At 40.6% G+C, this 26,845-nt stretch overlaps 1 protein-coding gene across 4 annotated transcripts in view; it reads left to right on the top strand.

Moving 5' to 3' along the window:
• Positions 1 to 7,667: 7,667 nt before the first annotated feature.
• Positions 7,668 to 26,845, top strand: part of DOCK8 (dedicator of cytokinesis 8) — an 87,078-nt gene continuing 67,900 nt past the window's right edge. Inside the window, exons 1-2 of one of the 4 annotated variants that reach the window (XM_056513057.1) lie at positions 7,668 to 7,859; positions 24,961 to 25,063. In XM_056513057.1, coding sequence (XP_056369032.1) covers positions 7,807 to 7,859; positions 24,961 to 25,063 — 156 coding nt within the window. In that variant the 5' untranslated portion in view covers positions 7,668 to 7,806. Of the gene's footprint in view, positions 7,860 to 24,960; positions 25,064 to 26,285; positions 26,385 to 26,845 lie in introns of those variants that run through there. The other 3 variants (XM_056513059.1, XM_056513060.1, XM_056513058.1) reach the window with 3 other exon arrangements.

Raw genomic sequence — 26,845 nt, 5'->3', positions numbered from 1 at the left:
ATCGTGGAGTACTGTGGTGGGTGGGGATGGAATTCACAGTGTGTGCCTGAGGCAGCGTCCTCGCTCAGGCAGGGACGTCGCAGACCACATGGCACAGGAGTGTGCCAGACGCTTCTAGAACATCCCCAGGGAGGGAGGCTCCACGCCCTCTCGGGGAAATCTGTTCCAGGGCTCAGTCACCTGCACAGCAGAAGTTCTTCCTCGTGACCAGGTGGAACTCCGTGAGTTTCTGCCTGTTGCCTCTTGTTGTATGGCGTGGCACTACTGAGAGGAGCCTGGCTCCACCCTCTTGACGCCCTCCTTCAGACAGCGGTGACGCTGATGAAGTCCCCTCTTCTCGAGGGGTCGTTTCTTGAGTCTGAACAGGCCCAGCCCCCTCAGCCTTTCCTCATAAGAGAAACGCTCTCCTCCTTTACTCCCCTCTCTTGCTGTCTCTTGGACCTGCTCCAGGAGCTCCATGTCCCTCTTTGTCCTGAGGAGCCCAGAACTGGACACAGCACTCCAGGTGAGGCCTCACAGAGCTGAGTGCAGGGGCAGGATCACCTCCCTTCACCTGCTGGCAATGCTCCTCCCAATGTCCCCCAGGATCCCATTGGATTTCTTGGCCACCAGGACACGCTGCTGGCTCATGGGCAGCTTGTTGTCCAGCAGGACCCCCAGGCCCTTCTCTGCAGAGCTGCTCCCCAGCAGATCGGGCCCAAGCCTGGTTCAGACACACACAGTGAAGTAGCCCCAGTGTAAATAACAAACACGGTGCAGGGTGCATGTGCTCTCATCCATCTATAATCAAATAATCGGTGAGGTGAATTTTGGCTTTCTCTGCTCCCCATTAGGGACTGTGAGGGGCACATGCCACCTGTAAGACACAACTACGGTTAATCTGAACAGTGTTACATGCTCCCCAGCTTTCTGTGGGCCATAGGTTTAGCAAATGGGTAACGCATGTTCCATTTCTCCATGTCAGCAGGTGTAAATGCAACAGCATTGGGGACGCACAGAGAAGAGACTGGCCTGATGCATGCTAATATATGCACACATCTAAAATCCAGATGGGGTTTTCTACTCTCAGTTAAGATTCAGTAACACTGTTTTGAGTTCTGGTAAAGTAGGCTTGGCTTCATCTTGTTTGTCTATCTGTTGGCTTGTATGGTAATAAAAGTACTTGGTATTGATTCTTGATTCTTCCTACACTTGAGTAAGTTAAAGTGTTTAATACTGATAATATTTGATGATATTCCAGACTAAATAGTTGGCTTCTCCCTTAGTCATTCTAATTTTAACAAGCATGTGAAAGTCTGGTTTAAGACATTATAAAATAATTTATTTAATCCATTGATTCAGCTTGTCCTTGGAGATACAACCATATTTATTCCAACAGAAATATCCACAGTATACAGACTGTTGATTTCTAGAGTTTTAGAACCAATATATTATAAAATGCATATTTTTGCATTCTTGTTTCAGTGACTCAGGTCATTGTCTTGTATGATGCATCCTATCTTAGAGGAAAAATCTGATCAGCTTTTCAAAGCTGTATCTGCTAGAACCCTGCCTGGTGATAGATGTTTTTGCTGTCCTGGAACTACACAGCTTTATAAAATTTTGTTATTAAGGTAGTGATTTTAAAAAAATTACAAGATTGTGTGAAAGAGGCAGAAGAAAGGCATTGGGAATGAGCAGTTTTGCATTGCAGCACGTGTTAAAAAAGGGGCGTAAGTTGCCTTTCAAAATGAGGCTGTTTGTAATACTGAAATTTCAGTTACATGTCAGTGAGACATCTGGTATTGGGAAAGAAAGGTGATTAAACCAGTGTCATGGTTCCTTAAGTGGTTCTGCTTTTTATCAGCTCACATTAAGACTGCTTATTATTTTTTTCTTTTGAACAAAATTACCTAAAACAAATACTATGATTTCTAGGTTTTCTTTTGGTTTCTTTAAAGTTTATATTCAAATACTAGTAAATGTTAGCTGTCCTTTCATTTCTGCTGAACCATGTAATGAAGTCTGCTTTGTAAAGATAGATGTAAAACCTGCATATTTTAGTGTGGCTGCAGCCAAATGAGAATAGCAAACTTAAATCTGGGTGGCACAGTTGAAGTGTTTTATTCTAAAATACTTATAGACAAGACATACAACATCAGAAAGGAGTAAGTTGTTGCTAGGTACCAATAAGTTGTATTTAATTATTATTTCAGTTGGCTGCACTTGAAATAGCTTACTCCCTTCCCTAATAATGAAGATCTCAGTGCAAGCAAACCCATTTTAATGATGGACCAAAGACTGATTTTAATGATGGACTAAAGTGTTTAAGGCTTTAGAGGAGAATTAGGGAAGAAGGCTGCAACAGGAAAATAAGGAAGAGCATTGCAACTTGCTAATTCCAAGGGGAGCAAGGGGAGCATGGTCTGAGCAAAACAGAACAAGAAGAAAATCACTGGCATTTCAATATTATGTTGAATATGAGTCTTAAAGCACAAGTGAGACGCCTGTGAGAAGGAAGTTCCTTTATGGTACTACTAGTCAGTATAGTACGATGTAGTTCAGCAGCTCAGAGAAAGGGATTGCAAATTCATACAATGATACCAGTTAACCCGCAAAACAATAAGAAAATAGATATTAAGTTCAGTTCTGTGACCTCAAAATATAAGCTGGTAGGCAGATGCATAACTTCAGAAAGTGTAATTTGCATATTCCCCAGGGTACATTTACTTCTTTCTTGTCTGTTATCTGTGTAACTTTTCCTATAATGTTATTTTTATTTTCTTATCTGTACTTGCATTGACAGTTTCTCCTGACAAAAAGACCTTATTTTTCTTTGAAGAATGCAGATTATTCACATGTCATTTAAGAGAGGGAAGATCTTACTTCAGCCAGTGCACCTGCTTTTTAACACTGCAACCTTTTATGTTCCCAATACACTGTTTTAATGTGAAACTTAGTGAAACTAGGAACATTAGAAAAAAAGGTATGGTTTATGGTCAGAGTTTAAATATCAGACCTCATGTAGCAAGTTGTTTCATTGTATGGAAGAAAATTATGTCAGTAAGGGAAAATTTTGTGAGTGTTGTCTCAGCTAGGTTTGTTGACTGTGAAGGTGAACAAAGAAACATTTCTGTTTGAGAAACTCTGATGTGAATCTGGCCAGTAGCATTTATATTCTTCCAAAAGAATTTGAAGAATTTGCACAGACAAGTGGAAAAAGAAGATATGCTTTCATATAGACTGTTTCTCTTCTTTTAGACTCAAGTGTTTTATTTTGCAGCCTTTTGAAAAAGGAAAGGCTGCAAAGTGATCTAAGTTCCCTTTCTTCTGTTTCACCAACACAAAACTGAAACTTAAACCTAGGAGTGACTTCTTTTTTTTTTTTTTTTTTTTAAGGGAGTTCATTATTTCATTGCCAACCTATTTAAAACATTAATAGGAATAATAAAAAATTACACTCATTTTTCTGAGGTTTAGTTTACTAAATTTCATATAATGTTTCTTGTTTAAAGCACTTTTGGCTAAATTACTTAGATTTTACTGGGTACAGTTGAGATCTGTGCCAGAAGAAGCGCTGAATTTGATGGCATGTCAACTTCCTTTAAGGAAGGACTGTCTAGCTCCACTGGCTACATTACACTCTTCTGATGCAGTAGGAAGGTGGAATATGAGCAAATATTAACAGGCACTGTGTGTTCCTGGCCGGTATTGCAAACTGAGATCATTACAGTTTTCCTCTTGGTGTGAACCTCCTGATATTCTTATGCGGTAATCACATATAAATCACATTTATTCATTAGCATGAAGTGGTATATAACATGGAGTTATATACCACTGATGTTTTTTGCCAAGGATGCAAACTTTACATTATAAAAAATATTGAGAAAACTCTCATGGATTTAATGCAATTGCTGGTCGATCAGCAAAGGTACATCCTCTACAAATAAGCAGGTGACACTTCACTGGCAGTGACGAAGAGAAAGGATGTTTGAAAATGTGTGCCTTAAAGAAAAAAAAAAATTCTTGGTAGGTGACATGTAGTCATGCTGACATGCCAGTCATTTTTTCTTCCAGTGGTTCTTTAACCAGCCTGCAAACTCCTTCAAAACAATTTGTAGCAGTGTGCATTCTGCCCAGGCGCCCATACAGAACCGTGCTGATACTGCCACCACTCAGCTGTCCTTTGTGGCTGGGCCTGTGTCTCCTCAGCCTGCCCAGGTTCAGCATCCAACCGGCCATGGACCCAGCCACGTCAGGTGCAGGACCAAGACCCAGCTATGCTGAGAGCATTTGAAGCCCAAGAAAAATTACAGGGAAGCATAGCTGGTGACTGATTCTAGGGCTGAGGCAGTGAAGCAACGATTAGGGCTACCATTTGGGATGCATGTGTGTGTGACAGGAGGATGGGGATAAGGAATGGGGAATGCAAGCATGGTTTCCACTGTATCTAATACAATACTGAATAGCAGCTACTGACATCCAAGCAAGCTGTTTGGAAAACGACAGCCTGCTCTGAACTGCACTGTTTCCTTTAATTTTGATTTTTTTATGCCTTCACTGGAACCTGGTTTGATGTAATTTTTTTTAATCCTCTGACTGGAAAGATCTTGTTTACTTCTTGTTGTAAAGGAGTGTTTAGACTTCATTATCTTGTCCTGGTAGGTTGGTTTGTTGCAGGAATTCAAACAATAGTGTTTGTTTAGCAAAAAACTGGAGCACTCATACTGACAATATTGAATTGGAAAAGATAGGTTAAAAAAATCACTTCATCAGCTTCTCATCTAGCAGTGCTTCAATGAGTTAAAACTATGAAACTATGTAAGCTTTCTTAATCAAAGTCCATACTCTTTTCTTCTTTTTTTTTTTTTTTTTTTTTTTTTTTTTTTTTTTTTTTTTTTTTTTTCCCTTCAGAAAAGGCATTGTAACATTATAATAGATGAAAGGAGTGTTTGATGAGTTTTGCTACTCTTATGCCAAAGTGGGGTTCTGGTAATTCACTTCATCCCAAAAGATGAGAACTTTAAATTATCTAAGTGTTTGTTCTGTATCGGCTGAATGAATATATGTGCTGGTTTTGGTAGAATAAATTTTCTTCATGATAGTTGGTATGGGGCTTTGTTTTGGATTTGTGCTGGAGGAAGTGGTGATAACAAAGGGACATTCTTGTTATTGCTGAGCTGCACTTGCATAGCATCAAGGCCTTTTCTGCCTCTTACCCCAAACCACCAGTGAGGAGGCTTGGGGGGCACATGGAGTTGTGAAGGGACACAGCCAGGACAGCTGACCCCAACTGACCATAGGAATATCCCAGACCACATGACATCATGCTCAGCATAGAAAGCTGGGGGGAAGAATAATGAAGGGGGCCCTTTCAGACTGATGACATTTGTCTTCCCAAGTCACATTACCCCTGCTGGAGCCCTGCTTTCCTGGGGATGGCTGAACACCCACCTGCCCACGGGAAGCAGTGACTGAGTTCCTTGTTTTGCTTTGCTTTTGTGCACAGCCTTTGTTTTCCTTATTGTCTCAACCCACAAGTCTTCTCACTTTTATCCTTCTGATTCTCTCTTCCCTATCCCACCAGTGTGAGTGTGAGTATTTGGCAGCTGAGGTTAAACCATGACAGCACCTTCTCTCTAAATGAATATATATATACTAGCCAAAACTTTAAAGTTTTGGAAACTTTCATTTTGTGTGACTCCTCAGGCATTTTTTCTTGCTTGTGGCAAAACATTTTTGAGCAATCCTTTTGTCCATGCTTACCAAGAATATATGAAGCTGCAAAATAACCAGTTGTATCATTAATAAATGGATGTATTTGTGCTTATTGGTATGTTATCTGCATTTCTGCTAGCTCTATTTCTACAGCAAGATTTAGCAATCAAGTAAGATCATGCCACATGAGCTATTAATATGAAGCCTGGACTATTGTAGCTTCAATGAGGTATTGTCTTGCCAGACACAGTGTCTATGGCATTCAGGAGATTTTCTTGTCACCAATACATGTTGGACCACAGCTACATATCAGAGCTTTTTAACTAAGTGATATTTAAGTTCAAGTTACATATAGGTAAGTGGCTTTAGCTTTATCTTGGTGAGGTAAAGACAGGATGGGTGTGGTGGGCAAATTCCATGGAATAAAGTGTCCAATTTATTCTTCCCAAGACAAATATTTGTTAGGTAACAACATCCTAAAAATAGTAGATTTTAATAACTTCTCTCGTAAGTTTCTCTGAACTATTACAAGGCTTGTTCTGCTGTAGATCATTGTGGGGTTTTGTTTTTTTTCAAAAACATACCCATATTTTTTTCAATTTTAAAATTTTTTTTACCTCTGTTTTCTTAAACCTCTTTCAGATCTCTATATTTCCCTAGGGACCCTTAACCAGAGGTTAACCTAGAGGTTAACATTCATATTTGAGACCACACATACTTAACAGTACTTTAAAGAATGGTGAATCCTACAAAGAAAAAGGTAATTGTTAGTAGAACAATTTTAGGCCCTCACTGTTTGACAATCTTCTGCTCCTTGCCTCATATCCCATTGTTTTCCTCTAGATTCCCTCTAGGTTAGGGAATAGAGAGATAAGGTATGACTTCAGTGGGTGAATTCTAATGTTCAAATCCTAATACCAGCAACAAACAGATTAATAAAAACAAGACACTCTAAAACGGAATTGCCTCTACTACCTCAGAATTCATCTGCAGAAATCATGTTTGGCTTTTGTTTCCCCTTTCAAATAAGGATGAAGCAGGGAAAACTGCACCGAGGCAGAAAGAAAAATACAGTTCAGGAAACATAATTTTGAAACACAGCCACAAGGCACTTAATAAAAATGGCCTTTTAAAAAAGCTGAGCCGTAAGTGCCGGTGACTAGAACAGCAGCGCCAAAGTTTGTGCCAAGGCCGAGCTAGTATCTGGTGTTGGTACTTGTGAGTTTTTCTTACACACAGAGTTGAGATGTAAGAGAAACACAGATCCTGGGTGCACAGGTGTACTGGCAAAATATTGTCCTAGGTGAAGAACTGCCATGTATTTACCTCTCACAGCGACCACCTCCATCCACGCGCTCGTGCGGCCGAAGGACGGTCCCCGGCTGTCTGGTGCCTGTCGGGCAGTGGGCGCGGTTCTGCCCTGCTCCGAGCAGCCCTGCTCGGGCCTGCCCCGCCCGATCCTGCCCGGCCCGGCTCCGCCTGGCAGAACAGCCGGATCCTCGGCACCGGGGCCAGCCCGGCTACGGCGGGGGCCAGCGGCGCCCGCTGCTTCCTCGCCCGCCCCGCGGAGCAGCGCTTGACCCCGGCGGGTGTGTATATGGGTGTGGGGTGTGGTGGGGCGGAGGTGTCTGACACTCGCACTGCGGTTTCCAAAAGAATAAGGGTCGTGAGGGATGCTCGTGGCTTCCCGCAGCTATGCACGTTCAGAGTACACAGTGCCTTCCTTCCTCTCCGCGCCTAAGCGCTTGCCTTGCCTGCTGGTTGCTCCAGAATGCCCCGGGCGGCTGGCGGTCCGCCTGTGCAGAAGCGGAGGGGCAGCCCCGCTGTCCCGCTCTCCCTGGGGAAGGCGCAGCACGCCCGGGGCGCCGCTGGCGGCGGGGCAGACGCGGCGGGGTGAGCACCCTCCTGTGCACCGGGCAGATCCCTCCCACTCCGGCCAATTTCGGTGAGGAAGGTGAAATGCGGAAGTTGCCACCCAGAACCATCGGTGGCTCGTCGGGTTTTTAGCCCGGAGCACGCAATTAAGAAAAATAAATAAATGAACTAAAGCCGCCCTTCGTGCGCACAGCCAGTCCACGTCGGCAGCCGACGGCCACGGCTGCTGCCCGTATGGCGACGCTCCCTGCCGCAGACAGGAGGGCGTTCGCCCTGAAAATCAACAGGTAAGCGGCTTCGCTCGTACCTGGCGGCTCTCCCTCGCCGGTCTCAGCCCGGCCAAGACCAGCGGCTGCGGGAGCCGGGCGGGACGGCTCCTCCCCTGGAGCCCCGGGGCGGAGAGCCGTGTGACAGCTCCCGGTGGCCGGGCTGGCCAGCCTGCCGCCGGCGCCGCGGGACCCGCGCCCCTGCCTGGGCTCTGCTCTGGGGAGCAGCGCTCGGACCCAGCCGGCTGTGGGTCCCTGTCCTCTGGCAGGGACGTGACGTCCAGTCTCACCCCAGGAGTTTCTTCCCCATCTGTTCTGTCCGAAGAAGTCCCGAGTTCTTTGGAGGGGCTGCTCGCTGGCGACGGGGCGGGGGATTGGGGTTCCCCTTCACAAGAAGTGGCAAATTTACCTGATCCCTCTAAATTACCGCTCCTGGCAAATGAGGGGTTTATGTTGGGCATCAATACTGCAATGACATAGATCCCTGGGAATTTTTTTGGTTCTTTCGTCCAGGAAAAGTCCCTCAATGACTGAAAATATATCTACCTCTCGCATTCCCTCCCTAAACCACGTAAGAGTTCAGCTGTTGGAACACCATACTCTTGAGACCAAACTTGCTGTCTGAGAGACTTTGGTGTCTTTTCCCAGGGAAGTGCTGACTCTCAGTTTGTCTGTGCTCTGTGGTGGCAGTAAGAAACCAAGACAATTATTTTCAGATTGTTAGGTTAAAGGAAAAAACAGACCTCCTTTTCAAGAGTCTTGACATCTGAGACAAAAACTGTGATTCCAGGGTGTTGATGTAAGTACCAGGTACCTGAGTTTGCTGACACATAAAAGAACAAATAGCATAATGATATTATAAACTGAGGAGAAGTCTCTGTGCCAGAGAGAAAAGTATGCAGAGAAACTCCACCTCCTCAGCAATTTGTTGGAAGACGTGGGGTTTGCAGTCAGGGAGGATAAAATTAGCTCCTCTGTGATGTGCCTTTCTCATGGCAGAATATGCATCAGTGTACCTTTCTGTATTCTTTGGGAATTTATTTTAAATTTATGGTGGAATATTCTCAAAAGTGAGACACCATATTTGGAAGCCATCAGATGAGCAGCTCATGAAAGGATCATGGCACAATTCCTGATCATTTGGAGACTTGCTTGAACAGAAATCATAACTAGCTGATGTTTACAGACCTTGAGTTATTTTCTTTCTTCCTATTTTTAGGGTCAGATTTTTGGCAGCTTTCCCTAGCTTTGGTGATGGTCACTGTTCATCTCTACTACTAAAGCCTTACAAAGTAGTGGAGCCATAACAATCAGTTCATCTTCATTTCACAAAGGTTCACAAAAGTTTTGCTAGTAAGACCTGTTGTGAAATTAAATTATTGTTATATTTTTTTTAAATTTACTTTTCTTTTGAATCAATAGTGAAATACTATTTTTATAGCAAGTCAAATGTTGAAATCTCTTATAAAAATATTGTGAATATTATTTCAATTTGAGTGTGCCCTTTGTGAGCATGGATATTCTTTTTTACACTTACACTTTACTCTGTTTTATCAGTATAGTAGATATTTTTAGAAGAATATTTTGTTTCTTCAGAAGGAGCAGGACGTTTTTACATGTCTCCAATATAATTTGTACTGTTGACAGAAGAGTGCTCTTCACAAGAAGCATTTTTAATGTGGTAGTTTGGACTTTTTTAAATTAATTTTGAAAATCAGAGGAATACTAGGGAAGTGTGTTAGGTTTCTTGTTTGTACACAAAAGGCAGTTTACAGCTGTAAAATTTTATTTCTTTCTCTTCAGAGTTCGTGACTTCTTCCAAATGCATCTTGTAGTGAAAGTTGAACTGACAAGGCAGCATTTTCAGGACCTGGTACATTGCCTCTATAATTTGCATTCACTACAAATTTGCATGCAAAACTCTGCCCTTTTTTGTTCACTCTTTCTCTTGCCAGTGATTTATGCAAGCTATATATTGTTTTTATGAGGACCAGCAGAACTTTGGGCTCTATTCTGCCTAAACATCAGCCACCTTCCTGCTACTAATGTGTTTCGTGCGCCATGACAGATATCTGACCAACCTATGAACTATATTCTGTAAAAAATTAGTGATAACATGATACAAAATGTCTTAGTGATCTCATTATGATTTAAATTTAGTGTGAGTTCATGAGCACTGGACTTGCAGATGTTTCAGGAACAGCTCTTACAGGACAACACGTTTGCTTAGAACTAGGTCAAACTTTAAAAACAGACCTTCAGATGCCTTCAAACTCTTGTATGCAACCTGCCCACATAACCATGTCTTCCTATCACTTTTTTCTTCCTTCCACCCATCTGGTGTCTGCTGCCCCAACCTGTTGCTTCCTGCCTTTTTTAATCCTGCAAAGACTTGCACATATGTTTTTAATGCATGTATGTCAGTAGTTCTTTGTGCTTTAATAGGATAGGTTTTATGAATAATGATGTTAATTTCCTATGTAAAAGTGAAGGAACAAATTTTTAGTGTCCCTCAAGCCTGGCAGCTAGAAGTCAGCATGGGACACAAAAAGCCAGATCATCCTTGCTGAGTTTAGTTCAAGATAGTAATTAGAAGATACCTGGACTGTGCAATGTAAGTGTGTCTACTTTCCAATCACAGTGTTTATACCCAGGAATCACGGAACTTAAAAAAATAATTTAGTAAACCACTGAGGAGAAAACAACTCACCATTGCTAGAAGTGTGGGCTCTAATATGTGCCAGCTGATGAGTGTAGATTTGAGAGACCAGAAAAACTGAATTTTAATCAGTTTGTCTTGGCAGTGTGTTGGGATAAATGCCACATTAACAGAAGAGATAGTCTATATTTATTATTTTTGTTTAGCTTGGGCAATTTACTTTCATATCGTTCACATAGGTAGTAATTGCAGTAGTAATTGTTTGTTTTGACTTCAAGTGAAGAAAACTGTGTTTCAAGCACCTAGCTGGGGCCCTGGACACCAATGCTCTACATTCAAAACATTTCAACACACAGATTACAAAACAGAAGGTTATCAAGAACAGCAGTACAGGTCCCTAACATATAACTTAACTTTCAGTCATTTGACTCTTGCAATTAAAAACTCTCCCAATAGGCATACCCCTCAACTGTCTCTACAGACAACTGTTATATATTACATAAGTAACACAAATATTATGTAAGAAATTTTCAACATTCATTTCTGTAATTTCATTTCCTCATCCCTGAAATTGCCCAGTTGTGAAACAAACTTAGCTTTTCCTGTTCTGGTTTTAAGATGTGTACTTAAGGATGAGTACACATTCCAAACCCCCTGTTATTGGCAGAGATATCTTTCACCAAATCAGATTCTTCAGAGCTCCAACAAACCTGGCCTTGAACATTTCCAGTGATGGGGCATCCACAGCTTCTCTGGGCAATCTGTTCCATGGTGTCACCACCTTCACAGTATGGAATTTCTTTTTAATACCAAGTCTAAACCTATCCTCTTTCACTTAAAAATGAAAGGCTTCACTTTCTCTCTTGTCCTGTCACTACAGGCTCTTTTTAAAGTCCCTCCCCATAGTTCATGCAGGTCCCTCTGTAGGTACTGGAAGGCTTTTGGGTCTTCTCAGTGCCTTCTTTTCTCCATGCTGAACAAATCCAACCCTCAGTGCATCTTCACAAAAGAGGTGCTCCAGCTCTCCTCTGGACTCCCTCCAACAGTTCCATGTCCTTCCTGTGCTGGGACCCCAGAGCTGGGTGCAGCACTGCAGGTGGGGTCTCAGGAGAGCAGAGCAGAGGGGCAGAATCCCCTCCCTGGCCCTGCTGCCCACTCTGCTCTGCATGCAGCCCAGCACACGTTTGGCTTTCTGGGCCTATGGCTGGGTGATATCCAGCTTTTTGTTCATTAGTACCTTCATTTCCTTCTCTGGACTGCTGTTCCCAATTCATTCATCTCTCTGTACTGGTCTTGATGGTTGCTCTGAACATATTCAGTGCCTTGCACTTGGCCTTGTTGAACTTCATCAGGTTCATATGAGCCCACTTCTCAAATCTGTCAGATTCCCTCTGGGCAGGTCCCTTCCATCAACTGAATCAAGTGAAGTACTTGATGGTGCACTCATTACCACCAGGTATGTAATTAATGAAGTTATTAAGTAGTATTGCTCAGGGGTAAGTATACTTACCCTTGAGGAGCAGCTCTCATTACTTATTTCCATTTTGGACATTGCACATTTACTGCAGATCAAGCAAGAAAGCTATCAAGCTAATTCCTTCTCCAGCTAAGACTCCATTGGAGCTGTTTCCCCAGTTTAGTGATAAGAAAGTTGTGGGGCACAGTACAGAAATTCAGGTTGCTCTTCCCATGTCCACTGATGCACTCACTCTATTGTAGAAGGCCACTAGATGAGACCAGCACAATCTGCCCTTGGTGAAGTCATGTTGGCTGTCATTAATCACCTATCTGTATTCCATGTGCTTCATTATAGCTTTGAGGAGAATCTGTTGCATGCTCTTATCAAGCACAGAGGTGTGGCTGACTAGCACTGTTCCTGGATACTGGTTTTGTTTGCAAACCATTTAATATGGCTATAGGAAATAAATAGGAAATAAATACTGGAGTGTACAGGGATATCACAATTCTTTTTTCATCTTTCATTCTATTTTTTCCAATTTTTCAGCTGACTACAACATGTGTTTCTTTCCATTTGTCCGCAGCATTTATCTCCCATTTCTGGTTTATGGGGGTAGATTATAAACTGACCAAAGTATCTGCTCAGTTCTTTCACAGAATCACTCAAGAGTTGAGGTTGGAAAGGACCTCTGGAGGTTATCTTGTTCAGGACTTTGAAGGCCTCCAAGGAGGCAGACTCCACCCTCATGGGAAAAAGGTGTTTCCCATGGAATCCCTCAAGTTTCAGGGCAGGCCTATTGCCTCTAGTGCTGTCACTGAGAACCACTGAGAAAAGCTTGGCTGTGTCTTCTTTACTCTGTCCCTTTGTATATTTGTATAGATTGATAAGATGCTTCCTGAGCCTTCCCTTCTCCAGACTGAACAGTCCCACCTGTCTCAGTCTTTCCCACTGGTGAGACACTCTGGTCCCTTCATCACCTTAGTCCCTCTTGGCTGGTCTCTCTCCAGTAGATCATGTCTCTCTTATACTGAGAAGAACTTAGAGAGAGAACTTAGGCGTGTCTCACCAGCGTCAAGCAGAGGGTGAGGATCAATTCCTTCAGCCTGCTGGCAATACTCTGCCCAGCACACCCTGGCATAACATCTGGCTTTTTGCAGCCAGGACATATTACTGGTTCATATTCAACTTTGTGGAAGTCATAATCTCCTAGAACCAATGCAGTCATGGCCCTCTAGGACCTCTGATGCTTTCCTGCAAAGCTGTTTTCCAGCTAAGTGCCTTCCAGAATGTATAGGTGCATGGAGATGATCCAGGTGCAGGGCTTTGCACTTGTTGAACTTCACAAGGTTTCCCTCATCCATTTCTCCAGCCCACTGAGTTCCCTGTGAATGGCAGCATGACTCTCTGGTCCATCAAGAAGGTGATACTGCACTCTGCTACCACTTCTGTGTCATCAGTAAACTTGCTGAAGGTGCATTCTGCCATGTCATTCAGATCATTAATGAAGATGTTAATCACGATTGGATCCAGTATTGACCCCTGAGTTTTACTGCTAGATTATGCCCTCCAGCTAAACTTCTTGCCACTGATGATCACCAGCTGTTCAGCAAGTTTTCAGTCTAACTCACTGTCTGCTCATCCAGCTCATACTTCACCAGCTTTAGACATTATTCCTTTAGACAGATGAAGAACCCCATCTCCTTACTTCAAGATGTTTTTTCCTAGCTTATGGCAGTGTTGTCTTGGTGTCTTCTGGATTTGTGTTCAGCATAAGGGATAGATTGTATGTGGCTCTAAAGCAGTTGAAGAGAGGGGAGAGAAGACAGGGTGCTCTGCAACTTCATACACTACTCACAGGGACCAGTCCCCACTGCAGCCTCTGCACATAGATGCTTTACCTTCCACCTGCCCCACTGTTTGAAATCAAGGCAGTTTGAGGGAGGAGAAAAAATTTAAAAGACCTGATAATATGGTTTCATCCCTGCTCTGTCACTTACGAGTGCTCATACACAGCATGTGAACAACTAAATAGTTATTAAAAAGCCTCAGATGGCTCTTCCCCTAGGTGTATTGACCTGTGTGTCATATTCTGGGACATTTTACAGGTACTCCTCCAGTGCAAGGGAGAGATGTAAACTAGCAGAAGTGGACTGTAAATCAGTTACAGGAGTAAGCTGAAGAAGAAAGCAATGTTGAGATTGTGCCATAGGATAATAATTGATATTTTTGTTAATAATTCCTGTAAGCATCTCCTAATTTTTTAAAGGTAAGATTATTCAGGATGATACCTTTACTACATTTGGCATCATAGTGTCCGTCACAAAGACTAAAAGCCCTTTTCTCTGGCATATTCTGCAAAAATTGCAACATTTCATGAGTAAAATATATCTAACTTTCAGGAAGTAGTGGAGAAATAGGAAGAAAATGTCCTCATAACAACTTTTCAGACTGTACTGGTGTCTTTGGTTATTCGCAGTGACTTACTTCTGGGTTTTATTTATTACCCTTTATGGAGTTGTCTGCCTGCCATACAGCCAATGTGATAGTAATAGGAGGTTGATGACAAACACAGGCCCACCCAGCCATATCTCTGAAAAACTTCAAGTGCAGGAAAGATAGGCTCCACAATGCTGGTGTAGACTTTATCAGCTGGTGGGCAGCTGTAGAGACCATGTCTTTATAGAACAGTTGGTCTTGCAAGCAGAATACTGTTGTTACAGTTGAGACAGATGTTAGTGACAGCTAGGAAGCTCTCACTGTAGACTTCATACTCAAATAGGGTTTAAAATGTAACCATGTATTTTCCATTACAGTTGTTTAATTGTATTATTACACAGCACTTACATATCTGTGCAATCATGGAACTCAGGTGTAATAATCCCTGTTACATGATCAGAGTAATGGGATTTTTGCTTTTTCTCTGGGAGATGACTGCTGAGCTTGAAAGACCTTAAGCTTTGAGCAGAAGAGCTCAGAAAAGCATTTTAATATAATTTTTTAAGATCTGTCCCTCCAGACTTCAGACATATATGTGCATGGTGAAGCCTAGCCTGCAATTTATTGTGAGGTTCTTTTTTGTATATATAATCAAGAAAATCTTAAGCTTTGCATGTACCAAAGGAAAATGTAGATACAAGTAAGAAACACTTTTATGTCCACCAATTAATATTTCTTATTCACTGTTCCGAACAGTTTTAATTTTCAAACACGAAGTGAAAACCAGCAATAAAGAAATATTTAATGTTCTATTTTTTACCTTCTACCATTTTCAGGTTTTATGGTCATTAAAAATTACAATTCATGAGCACAAGTCTATAGAGTTGTCCTTTTTTTCTATTCTGACTTGACTATGTTTTTTAAAATTTGATTTGAGAAACCCACACCAGACTTTCCCGTTGTCTGTAGCAGTAGGAAAAAGGGTAGTCTGTGAATAGGATTATCTGATAACACAATTACACTAAAATTTTGCCATTACAAGTGCAGTTACAGAAAAATAGACCCAGGCCTAACCAGCTCTTGGGCCAAGTTCACACTAAGAGTCCCTAATAATTTTCTTCATGAGTTTTGTAGAATTACACATGATGAATCACAGTTTTCTGAGCCTTGGTAATAATGTAGATCTTTCATAAGGGGGTCAACACACCTGGACTCAATATTAGTATTTTTCCCTAATTCCCCAATTCCCTAATGTCAAGCAAACTGGGTTAGATAAGAGCATATATTATTTCAGTTGTCACATGATCTGAGCCTTACAAAGATAATAATATCAAGATCTCATGTTTAGAGCATTGAGTAAAATGTAACATTTCTCCAAGCTTGAAATTTTCCAGATATATAAGCTTGTAATTTATGATATAAAATGCTTCACATAATCCATATATTTGTAGGAGTGTGTAATAATGAAATTTGTGCATGTAAAAGACAACCAGAAGATACAAAAATATATTATTTTTAACAATAGTTTTTAATACATGCCAAATTTGGTGAACATTCTTATTTTTAAGAGTATGAGCAAAAGATCCAGCTTTTAAACCTGTCTTAGATACTGCTTTGGCTCTTGCTGAAGTTTAATCTAAATCCCCTGTTCTAGAAATAGCAATACTTCATGTGCTTGAAAGAGGGCCAAATTTTTTTCAGGCATATTGTCCTAGTAAATTATCCTACTTTTTCTAGTTCAACTTAGCTCTAAAGAAAAAGATGTTGTTCTAAGAAATGACTGGGAAAAAAAAAAACAACTCATGTTTTTCCATATCAAGAAAGTCACACTGAAACTCCACAAATCTGTGTTCTTAGGAAATGAGAGGCCAAAATATTGACACAATTTTTTTTTCCAATTCTGTCCCATTTGCCTTATTTCCTCCTCTGGCCTTTCATGTACTCAGTATTAAAGACCCTCTTATGAATATATTATTAATTTATTTAAAGTTGGCAGCCGCATTTTTTGCTGGTTGATAAAAATACCAACATTGACCTTGATTAAAAAAAGAGCCAACTCTAGAGGAGCAAAAAGAAAAATTTCCCTCTAATAACATGTACATAGTCTTTCTTTTAATATTATTTGTTACTGTTGTCAATGTCTGACTTTTTCCACTTGGTATCAGTAATTGTTTCTTAGTAAAATGTGAAAACAAAGCACAAGAACTATTAGACTTGGTACAGGTTTTACAAAATCGTCAGTATTAGAGTAGCATTTTCATGGTAAAGCCTTTTGGATGCTGAGATAATCCACATTAGCTGGAATATAAGTCTCTGCACTTATTTCATGATCAATTTATTATGAATTGGTGGAACTGTGCAGACAAAACAAAAATCTAGAAGAGTAAACTAACATTATTATATTACTTTCAAATCACTGTATAAAGAGAGGGTGGCACAAACAATCATTACTGGCCTCAAAATTACCATTATCACTGCCATTGTAAAGAATGTAAGCTTCTGGAAGACTTTTAATTAGTTTAGGAAAAAAAAAAAAAAAAAGCTATGCCCTAATTACAAAGTTTTGCAATGGAACATAGACCTGTATGGTCTCCTGGCAGTTGTAGGGAAACAGTAATTAAAAAGTGTATCTTCAAATATCTCAGTTAACAGCAAATAATAAGGTATCAATATGAGCTTTAGTACTTCGTGCAGAAAGTGTTCTGAGCTAAACACAGAAAATTATCCTTAGATAAACTGAGGTTAATCCATTCAGAATGAAAGTTATTTATTGCTGTGTGCTGGTAGATATTAATGCAATGGGGACAACAAAAGTATTCTGGTGTTTACACATGTATTTGTCTTCTGTTAGCATCATTAATTAGCATCAAATTAGATGTTAATTACAAATTTTCTATTGCATATATAAACTATAACAACCAGTCTGAGTCTGTAATAGGATAACAGATGACATTGATTTATACTTCCTGCTTTCCAGGAGATATCACTAAACTGTCATGTAAAATCTCACACCTAAAACCACTTTCATTGCAAGAGCTAACCAGTCAACAATGCATACACATTGTCTTCTCAAATGTTTTATCATAGCTGTTCCTATTATCCATACAGTGATTAAAACTGCATAAAAACATTGTTCATCAGGACCAAATCATAGGTCTTTCGTTTCTTTGCATGGCCAGGATTAGAAAATTATTTTTGTCAGTGCTTATGTCTCTTCCCGAGGGAGAAACAGAAAAACAGAAAGGCAGAGAAAAATCTCCATGAGTAAATATCACACATGACCTGGGAAAGAAATAAAAATTGAGTTCTTGCCCATTTTACTTTGTAATACGCTGACAGCATAATGAAGTCAACAGTTTCCTCTTCTAGGTATTTTTCTTTGTTGTAAGAAGATTGTTGTAAAATTTCAACCATGTTGAATAGGTTCTTTATGGCTTTAGCTGATACAGAGTCTTAGTGTGGTAGACCCCAAAGTGGGTGTGTGCCAGAGGGTGCACAGCCTACCTGAGCCAGCAAGGAAACAGCAGCAGTTCAGATCGACCACTGCTGCAAGCAGTGACTAACAAAGGGGAGCTCTGGTGCCTTAAGGACTAATTAGAAACTTAGAAGAAAAACAGGCAATTCCACTGGCAGTAAGAACAGGAGATCTAAGTGAGATTCCCATATTTGCTAGTTAAAGATCTGGATCATTGCCCAAAACTTTGTGTGTGTTTGCGTGTGGGAGTGAAAGACAGCAGTAGGTTATCTTTTTCTCTTCTAGAGCTTTTTAGTTGCTTGTTTTCAGTTGTAACTAGAGAAGTTTCATCTTAGGCTCAGAAAAGAACAAAGGCTAGTTGCAAATTTTCTTTGTCAGTGTCAGATGAAAGGGATTACTTTTCAGGTAACCAAGAATACCTGTGAGTAAAAGTTTTCACTATTTTTTTAATGATTCTGCCATCCATGTACATTTAAGTGTGAATATTTCTGTCTTTGGGGATAGTTTCTGTACTCTCTATTTCTTTATTTTCTTATTTCCTTGCTGTGTAATTGCATATGCAGCTCTTGCAGAAGCAGTCTGCTGGAAGGAACAGTAAGGCTGTTAAGGATTACCCTTTCTGCCTCTCCTCTAATAGTAAGTAACTTCAGAGAGCTTCATCCAGTAGGCCTGTGAAGCATACTTTCAAAATTAGGGTTTTTTTTAATGAAGTTTCTGATTTTCAGTTAATAGGTGATCTTTAAAGCTGTTCTCTTTCCCTTTTATTTTTAAATTGTTTTTCTCTACTTAAATTTTCATATTATATACATACTAACAAAATACTCATTGTGCCTGCTTTTAAATTACATATTTCAAAGACATATGTCATTGAACAGAATTAACAGTGAAACTGCAGAACCTGCTTTATGCATTATAAGCATTCGTATAATTTTAATTATAGAACCAGCAATATTCAGCCATAGATCTAACATATGTTAGAGGAAGAAAATAAATGGCTGTTTTATCTTCCTTTCCTGATACCTCATCTGGGCCCAACTAATAATACAAATCTCCAAGCTTACGATCCTTCAATAAGCTCTGTCCTGAGACACATTCCAGAATTTGACCTTCAAGATGAATTTAATTTTAAGAACCTGCAGGTGTAGTCTGTTACTTTGGTTACACTGTTAATATATTATGCAAACTGTATGTTTTGCATTGGAGAGTATTTGTGAAATACAGACTATGTCTCAGCTGTTCACTAGCAATTGCTGGAGGTTCATATTTACCTGTGGGACAGACACTGGTGAAATTGGGATTGAGAAGCACTGTTTTTGGGTTTGGGTTTTGTTTTGGTTGGTTGTTTCAATTTGGCTACCTTCCAGTTCTGTCTGGGTGGATCAGGAAGTCTGGTGAGTTCCAACTTTTTCAAGAATTACACCAGAGAAGTATGTCATCATCATTCATGGGCCAGGACATCACAGAGTGGAAAAATAAGTTCCAATTTATGTTATTTTGCTCTGACACTGTGGTTCAGCCAAGGACCTAAAATCCTTGTATGCTGTCATCTGCCATCTTTCTACAGGTTTACACTATCATTCTACATGCCATGTGAGTGTTGATGAACTGTGAATTCAACAGTGATCTTTGTGGAAAAGTCTTCACTAAATCTACACTTTTTTTTTCAGCTAGTGAAAAGGAGCAGCTATCAATATAACGGATCAGTAGAGCTATTAATACTTCTGAGTCCCGTTGGTTTTTGAGAGGGCTGCAGTTTCCCAGATGCTGTTTTCCAGATAGTTCAGGGACATCATGAAGGGGCTGTTTTCACTGTGCAATCACAAGATGGCTGCTTAGAATCACAGAATGGTTTGGGCCAGAAAGTACCTTAAAGATCGTCTAGATCCAACCACCCCCTTTGTGGGCAGGGACACCTTTCAATAGGCCAGGTTGCTCACAGCCCCATCCAATGTGTCCTTGACCACTTCCAAGCTCAGGGCATCCACAACTTCTCTGGGCAGCCTGTTCCAGTACCTCACCACCCTCTGTGGAAAGAATTTCCTCTGAACATCTCATCTAAATATTTCCTCTATAAGTTGCCCCTTTGTCCTATCTCTACTTGCCTGTAAAAGAAGTTGCACTCCCTCTTTTTGACATGTTCCATTTAGGTGGTAAAAGGCTGTGATGATGTCTCTCCAGAGACATCTCCAGGCTGAACAACTCCAGGTCTTTCAACCTTTGTAGGAGAGATGCTGCAGTTCTCTGGTCATCTTTGTGACTCTCCTTTGGACCTTATACAACAGGTCTGTGTTTATCATTGCTGAGGGCCACCCAGACCTGGACTCAGTAGCCCAGGCAGGTCACAGAAGAGCAGAGTAGAAAGGAAAATATCCCCCCCCTCAGCCTACTGGCCACAGTTCTTTGGATGCAGCCCAGGATACAGTTGACTTTATATGCTGTGAGCACACACTGCTGGGTCTTGTCCAGCTTTTCATCCAGGAGAGCCCCCAGGCCCTTCTCCACAGGGCTGCTGGGTCATGTGCAGCTTTTCATCCAGGAGAACCCCCAGGCCCTTCTCCACAGGGCTGCCCTCAATGAGTTCTTCTCCCACTCTGTGTCTGTACTCATATCTGGGACTGCCCTGACCCAGGGGCAGCTCTTCACAGTAGGACTTGTGGGACCTCCTGAGATTCCCAGGGACTCATTTCTCCAGCTTATCCGGGTCCCTCTGGATGGCATCCCTTCCTTCTGTTGTGTCAGCTTTGTGTCATCTATAACCCTGCTGAGGATGCATTTGATGTCACTCTTGATGTCATTGGTGAAGATACAGAAGAGCACCAGTCCCCAGACTTCTGACTGCCCTGAGGAACACCACTCCTCACCAACCTCACCAGGAGGGCCCACAAGAGCCTCCACAACTCTCTGGCTGTGTCCATCCAGCAAATTCCCTATTCAGTATATAGTACATCAGTCATAGCCATGCCTTTCCAATTTGGAGATAAGCTATCACATGGGATAATGTCATGGAAACCTAAGTACATGACATCAGTAAGTCTTTTGTTGTTGACCATTGCAGACGCTCCATCATGGGTCACCAGGTTCAGACACAAATTGTCTTTGTGAAGTTGTGCTGGCTGCCTTGAATCACCTCCTTGTTTTGCATGTGCCTTAACACTGCTTCCGTGAGGATCTGCCCCCTGATCTTTCCAGGCACAGAGGAGAGGCTCACCAGTCTATGGTTGCCTCTGTGTTCCTTCTTTCTCCCCTTTTTAAAAATAAGAGCTATGTTTTCCTTTTTTCAGTCAACTGGATTTTACCTGTCCACAAGGACTTTTCAAATGTAATGTAGAATGGCTTGACCCCAACACCAGCCAGCTTCCTCAGGACACTTTTAGTGTCCTGCTGCCATTGCAGTGGGAACTTTCTTCCTACTACTTTATTAGAGCTTTCCTGCTTCTATTTAAGTACATTACTTATTCTTCTTCCCTCTAGGGACGTGAACTGTTCACCATTTTCTTTACATATTTCTATCTTTTACATAGTCAAGGACAACTGTTGTCTCCTGTCAGTCTCCCTTTTTGTGGCACAACTGGTTTTTTCAGTCTTTGCTCCTGGGTCATCCTTGCCAAAATACTTAGCCTTCTGCTGTATTTTGAAGCCTTTTAAGATTGATTGCATCTTACTCTGTGTTAAGTGTATATATCAGCCCAACTATATCTCATTGACTTCTGTTAACAAAAATAGCATCAGAATTCTCCTCACCTGTGATTCTTTTATTGGTAAGTGTACCAGTATACTCCCTCACTGTCTATTCTGTAACATGGCTATTTTTTTGACAGTTAACTTCACTTTTCGTATTTCTGCAGTTGTTGTTTTTTTTTTTTTTTCTTCGTAAGTTTAGAGATTTACATTCATTTTTATTGAATCTAGCTGTGCTGATTTCAGACTGTTTCTAAAATACTCACAATTCCTCTTGGGTTGATGCAATCCCCAGATTTTAGTCCTATATTACCTATATCACCATCCATGTTGTACCATAAAGTACGGACTGGAATTAGATTAAGGAAAAATTAAATTGCTTCTCATAGTAAAATGTCCTTGCAATCTTCTTTTGAACTAATGATGATATGCCTTGAGGATGTTTTATTAACCAGCTGTGAGCTCTTTGGAACCAGTTGTGATGATTCCATTTACCAATTCTCTCTGCTTATAGGAATGTCACAAGGGACAGTATCAAGAGCCTCACTGAGCCAGTTAAACTAGCACAGAAAAGCATGAGACTGGTTTTATTGACTGCCCTTAGATAAATCCATACGGTCTGCTCATCATCTCGTAATAATTGCCAATAATATACCAAAAATTGCAGAACTTTTTGGACCAGAATTTACTGCAGTCCACATTTTCCAGTTGCCCACCATACACTTCATCATCAGACTATTAATAAACAGGCATATCTAAGGTGATGTACATTTTAATATAAAGTGCAATCCCCTTGCTTCAACCAATGGAAGCTACAGAACTTTTTCTCCAATTTTTCAATGACTGCTTTGCATCTATCCTTAACCACTTACCTTCTTTCCTTGCTTTTTATCACATAGATAGACCATTGTTGCAGTCAAGTATGGCTGTAAAGCTCTCCTCAGAATCAGACAGGCCTGTTGTACAGACAAGGAGGGTTAGAAGTATAGCCAGGCATAGATGGATTGCAGCCTGCATGAGAGCTAAGACATGACATGCACTGAATGACAGTGAACTACCATTTTCCTTAGGGTACATCAATTGTGCCCAAGGCAGCTCTCAGGAAACAGGCATGTCACAGACAACAGTCATTCTGGCATTATCAAAGAGCCATCTAGCAAGACTTCTGTTTCCACCTTAAGTGGAACCTTAAGTTCTCAAGTTTTCAAAAGCTTCCATTCAGATCTCTGACTGTTACACCCACCTTTCCACCATGTTGATGTGATTAATTTGTGCTTTTGGTTATTTTAGCAGTTAGGACTTTCCTTTGTCTATTCCTAGCAAATCTAGGCAATAATTTCTGAGTTGGTTCAAACAACTGTTGCTGTCTTCTGTTTTTCTTACTGTACTTTCTTCCTTTAGTTATTGCAAAACTGTGAAGTCAGTCAAACGAACTATTCTTACCTGAAAGTCGCCATCACAGATTACAGGGTTTGTCATCCATTTGACTGTTTTAGTTTGCAAGTTCTTTCTGTTGGTGGAACACTGGAACTTATGTCAGTGCTCGTGAGAATTGTATTTGCTCTCAATTACCTACATTTGTCCAGGCTTTTACCAGAAAGCAAGTTTGGCCCTTCATACATATGTGTGCTTCTTCTGTACTTCTTCCTACTTTCCTTGTACTGAAAATTCATATAATTTCCTCTTTGAAGCATCTGGTAACCCCATATTGGATGTAATTTAAAGATGTCTTAATGTCATTGTTTACCAGCAGCAAGTTCTGCAATAAACTGCAACACAGTTTTTACATCTGCTGCTACCTCTACTCTTTCCATCACTAACAAGTATTTCTGCACAGAGTAGAAACTCTGTTTGACTCAGTTTGCTGTAAAATAATAATTTTGCATAATTTGAGTTTTGTACATGCATTCATTATCAGATATTATTTGTAGTGGGAGACTCACTAACAATAACCCTGATAAACAAGCAGCTTTTCTTTCCAAAATAGGGGAGATAATCTACAGAATGCACAAATTTCATCACTTCCCTTACATGGCTTCTTGCTTATGCAATCATTGAATAATCTTTAAAAGATTTTGGTTTTGATTTTTGGAATACCACTGATGAGTAGGAAATCCTCTTCCAAATGGCTCTCTTTGCTTTCTCTGTAATTCTAGCTTTGTTGTATCTGGGATTGCTGCTGCCTTCAGATTGGAGCAACATCACACTCACACCTGGCATGGGCTTTTGACCTAAAAGCAACTACTCCCATTTATGCAACTTCTATTTTCTAAATCAAGCCTAATACCTCTAATACTTTCAATACCTTCTGTCAAGTTCCTGTTGCTTCACATGAACAGAAATGTATTAAGTGAAATTCAGGGTTTTGTCATGCTCAAAAAAGCATTAGTAAGTGTTGCAGAATAGGTACAGTAGTAATAGAAAACAAGAGGCCACAAAGGAGAAAAGGTGCAGGCAAAACTCTCCTGTGGCATCTGGTAATTCTAAGATGCCTGTTAATGCATGCTGGAGTTGAAAGAGTCTCATGTGGAAGAGAGTGTCTTCTTACCTCTGTATTTTCCTTTTTCCTATTTGCTCTGGTGGGCTGCAGGCTATTATTTTTACTTGGACTCTGCTTAACTGCATCTTGTTTCAAAAGTCTTGTCCTGAACCCCTGTGGTGAAATATAGTGTGGGTGTTTTCTTACCATTTCATGGCCGATTATTCTTAAACTGATTATTCTACATCATACTAAACATTAATTGATACGTTTCCATGAAAAAGACCACACTACTGTGCTGTATTTTCAGACTGCATACATTATTATCACCCTGGGATTTCTGAAGAATTCAGTTCTCGTCTCTCTCTGCTTCCACAGAAATCAGTTAATTAGCACTTAAGTTTTTTCCTCAAATGTTAACCAGATAGGCAGATTTTTAAATTCCTTTTTTGGTTTGCCTTGGGCTTTTTACAGCAAACTGCTTTAGTAGTGTAAGTCTGGGCTTACACTGTTCAGTGAGTGGTCTTGTCTTGTTTTCATCCTGTGTTCAATTAAAAAAATATTCACTTATGTGATGTTCATTTTTTTTTAGCTGCTTTAATATTGTGTTTTTGCTTTGCAGAAATGAATCTGCAAGTACTGCTATCAAGGTTGCAGTCACACTTTACTTAAGGCTGAGGTTATTCTTTCTTGCATAGCATTTCCCAGTTGTGAAGGTTGCAATATAATGATAAAAATCTGTTAGAAGAGTGGCAGAATCTTGGACTTCAAATGTTTTATGAGATTTGCACCAACTACAAACTAAGAGGAGTCTAGACCGTTATCAAAATACATTTCTAAACACTGGGGCAGGGGACTAAATTAGCTAAATGCTGGCATTTGGAATTTGTACAGGGATAATTGTAATTATAAGGATTTTTCTCTGCTTAATTAAAGGCACTCCTCTGCAGAAATAAGAAAGCAATTTACTCTCCAACCAGGCTTTGCACAGTTCTGTCAACGAAGCTTAAGTACCCCTGGCTTTTCTACATGTAATCTGGTAAGTTCTGGGTTTATCTTCTTTGCACAGGTGTGACATGTATATTGCTTAATGGTTTTAGGTTAAATTAAATGATCTTGTAAGTTGTCTTGCTTTCCACTGGCTTCTACCTGAAACTAAGTTAAAAATACTCTCTGGGGAGCTGAGGAAATGATGTTGTGGAGAAACATGAGAATATTCCTTGGAGCCTGGAATAGACAGTCCCTCTGCATATTACTATGAATCAAAGTTAGTAAGTGTTGGAGTATATTACGTTCTTTCCCTGATGGAAACATTCAGCTTCTTCAAGTAAATGCTTTGTGTGGTAGTCCTTCATCTTCCCCCAGTTTTATATACTGAGCATGCTTCCACGTGGTCTGAAATATCCTGTGGTCAGCTGGGGTCACCTGTCCTGGCTGTGTCCTCTCCCAGCTTCTTGTGCATCCCCAGTCTCCTTGCTGGTGGGGTGGTATGAGGAGCAGAAAAGACTTGGCTCCTTGTAAGCGCTGCTCACCAATAATGAAAACAAATGTTATTATCAACATTGTTTCCAGCACAAATCCAAAACATGGACCCATAATATTTACTATAAAGAAAAATAAACTGTATCCATGCCAAAACCAGCACAGGTCATTGAATAAAGAGAAAAAAAAAGAAAGGTAAACGCTCGACAAGCTTGACTTAATACAGTTTCCAGAGCTAGCAGCAGGGGCAACATGCTGACTGTTTTTCAGTGCTGTAGAATGTGCATGCTAAGTGAGAAATGCTGAAGTATGTCCCGATTGGCATAGATATAATTGAGTCAACTGTTATGTGTCCTGCATCATCTTCAGCCTTCCATGTGTTATCACCCTCTAAGGATGTCAGTCAGATCATATGACAGTGCCCTTATGACAAAGGGAAAAAATGCCAGATCTTTTAATTGCCTTTCAGGAGGATGAGAATTCTGCAAATATAGTATGCCATAAATAAAATTGACTATGATTTTGGCACTGTCCCTTTCCCTACCCTATTTTTTGATTCTTTTTGTGAGGCCTGATAAGAAGAAGCAGGAAGGGTCTTTGTGCACCAGTGATTGTGAAAATCTAGATGCAAGTGGTTGCTTCCTGTGTCAGGGCCTCCTGCCACTACTCACTTCCTTAATCTGAAGCGCTGTGATCTTTAACTTGTTCCTTGTGGTTACTCAGCCTGACGAGGCCAGGTCCCTTCCTCTGCACGCAGACAACCGCTAGTTCTACCAAAAAAACTTGGTAGTGTTTCATTTACCAGGTATTACGCCGTAGCTGCCATTTTGTGTGTGCTGTCACAATCTACATGCCTCTAATTCGTCATCCTTAAAAAGGTATGTTTGCAGTAATGATTCGTGGCATTTTCTGTAGAAAACTGTTTTGCACACTTTTATGATATGTGAAAAGGTGTGCTGGCTTCTTATTTAAGCCATTTTCTGTTTTTCCTTTGAAACGTTGCACCAGTTGTTAGGGAGATCATTTCCCTCCACCTGCATTTACTTTTTATACTATCTTTTTTGCATTTCTGTCTAATTTACAGTAGTCAAAAGTGCATATTTCTGGTAATTAAAGGATATTGTTTATACTTGAACTAGAAAAAGAGGACACAATGAAATGCAATGGAATTGACTTGTCAGAATGGAAAAGTGTGACTTCTGAAAGAAAGTGCAATGGTTTATCAAAAATTAGATTGTATTAAGCAAAACTATTTTGCATGCAAAACATTGCATCTTCAGCAACTGAAAAGATGTAGTATGCCTTTGTATACTTTAAGCTGTATTTTACTTTAATCTGT

The sequence above is a fragment of the Oenanthe melanoleuca genome, chromosome Z (assembly GCF_029582105.1).
Source record: "Oenanthe melanoleuca isolate GR-GAL-2019-014 chromosome Z, OMel1.0, whole genome shotgun sequence".
NCBI classification, from domain to species: Eukaryota; Metazoa; Chordata; class Aves; order Passeriformes; family Muscicapidae; genus Oenanthe; species Oenanthe melanoleuca.
This window is presented reverse-complemented; position numbering and strand designations above follow the sequence as displayed.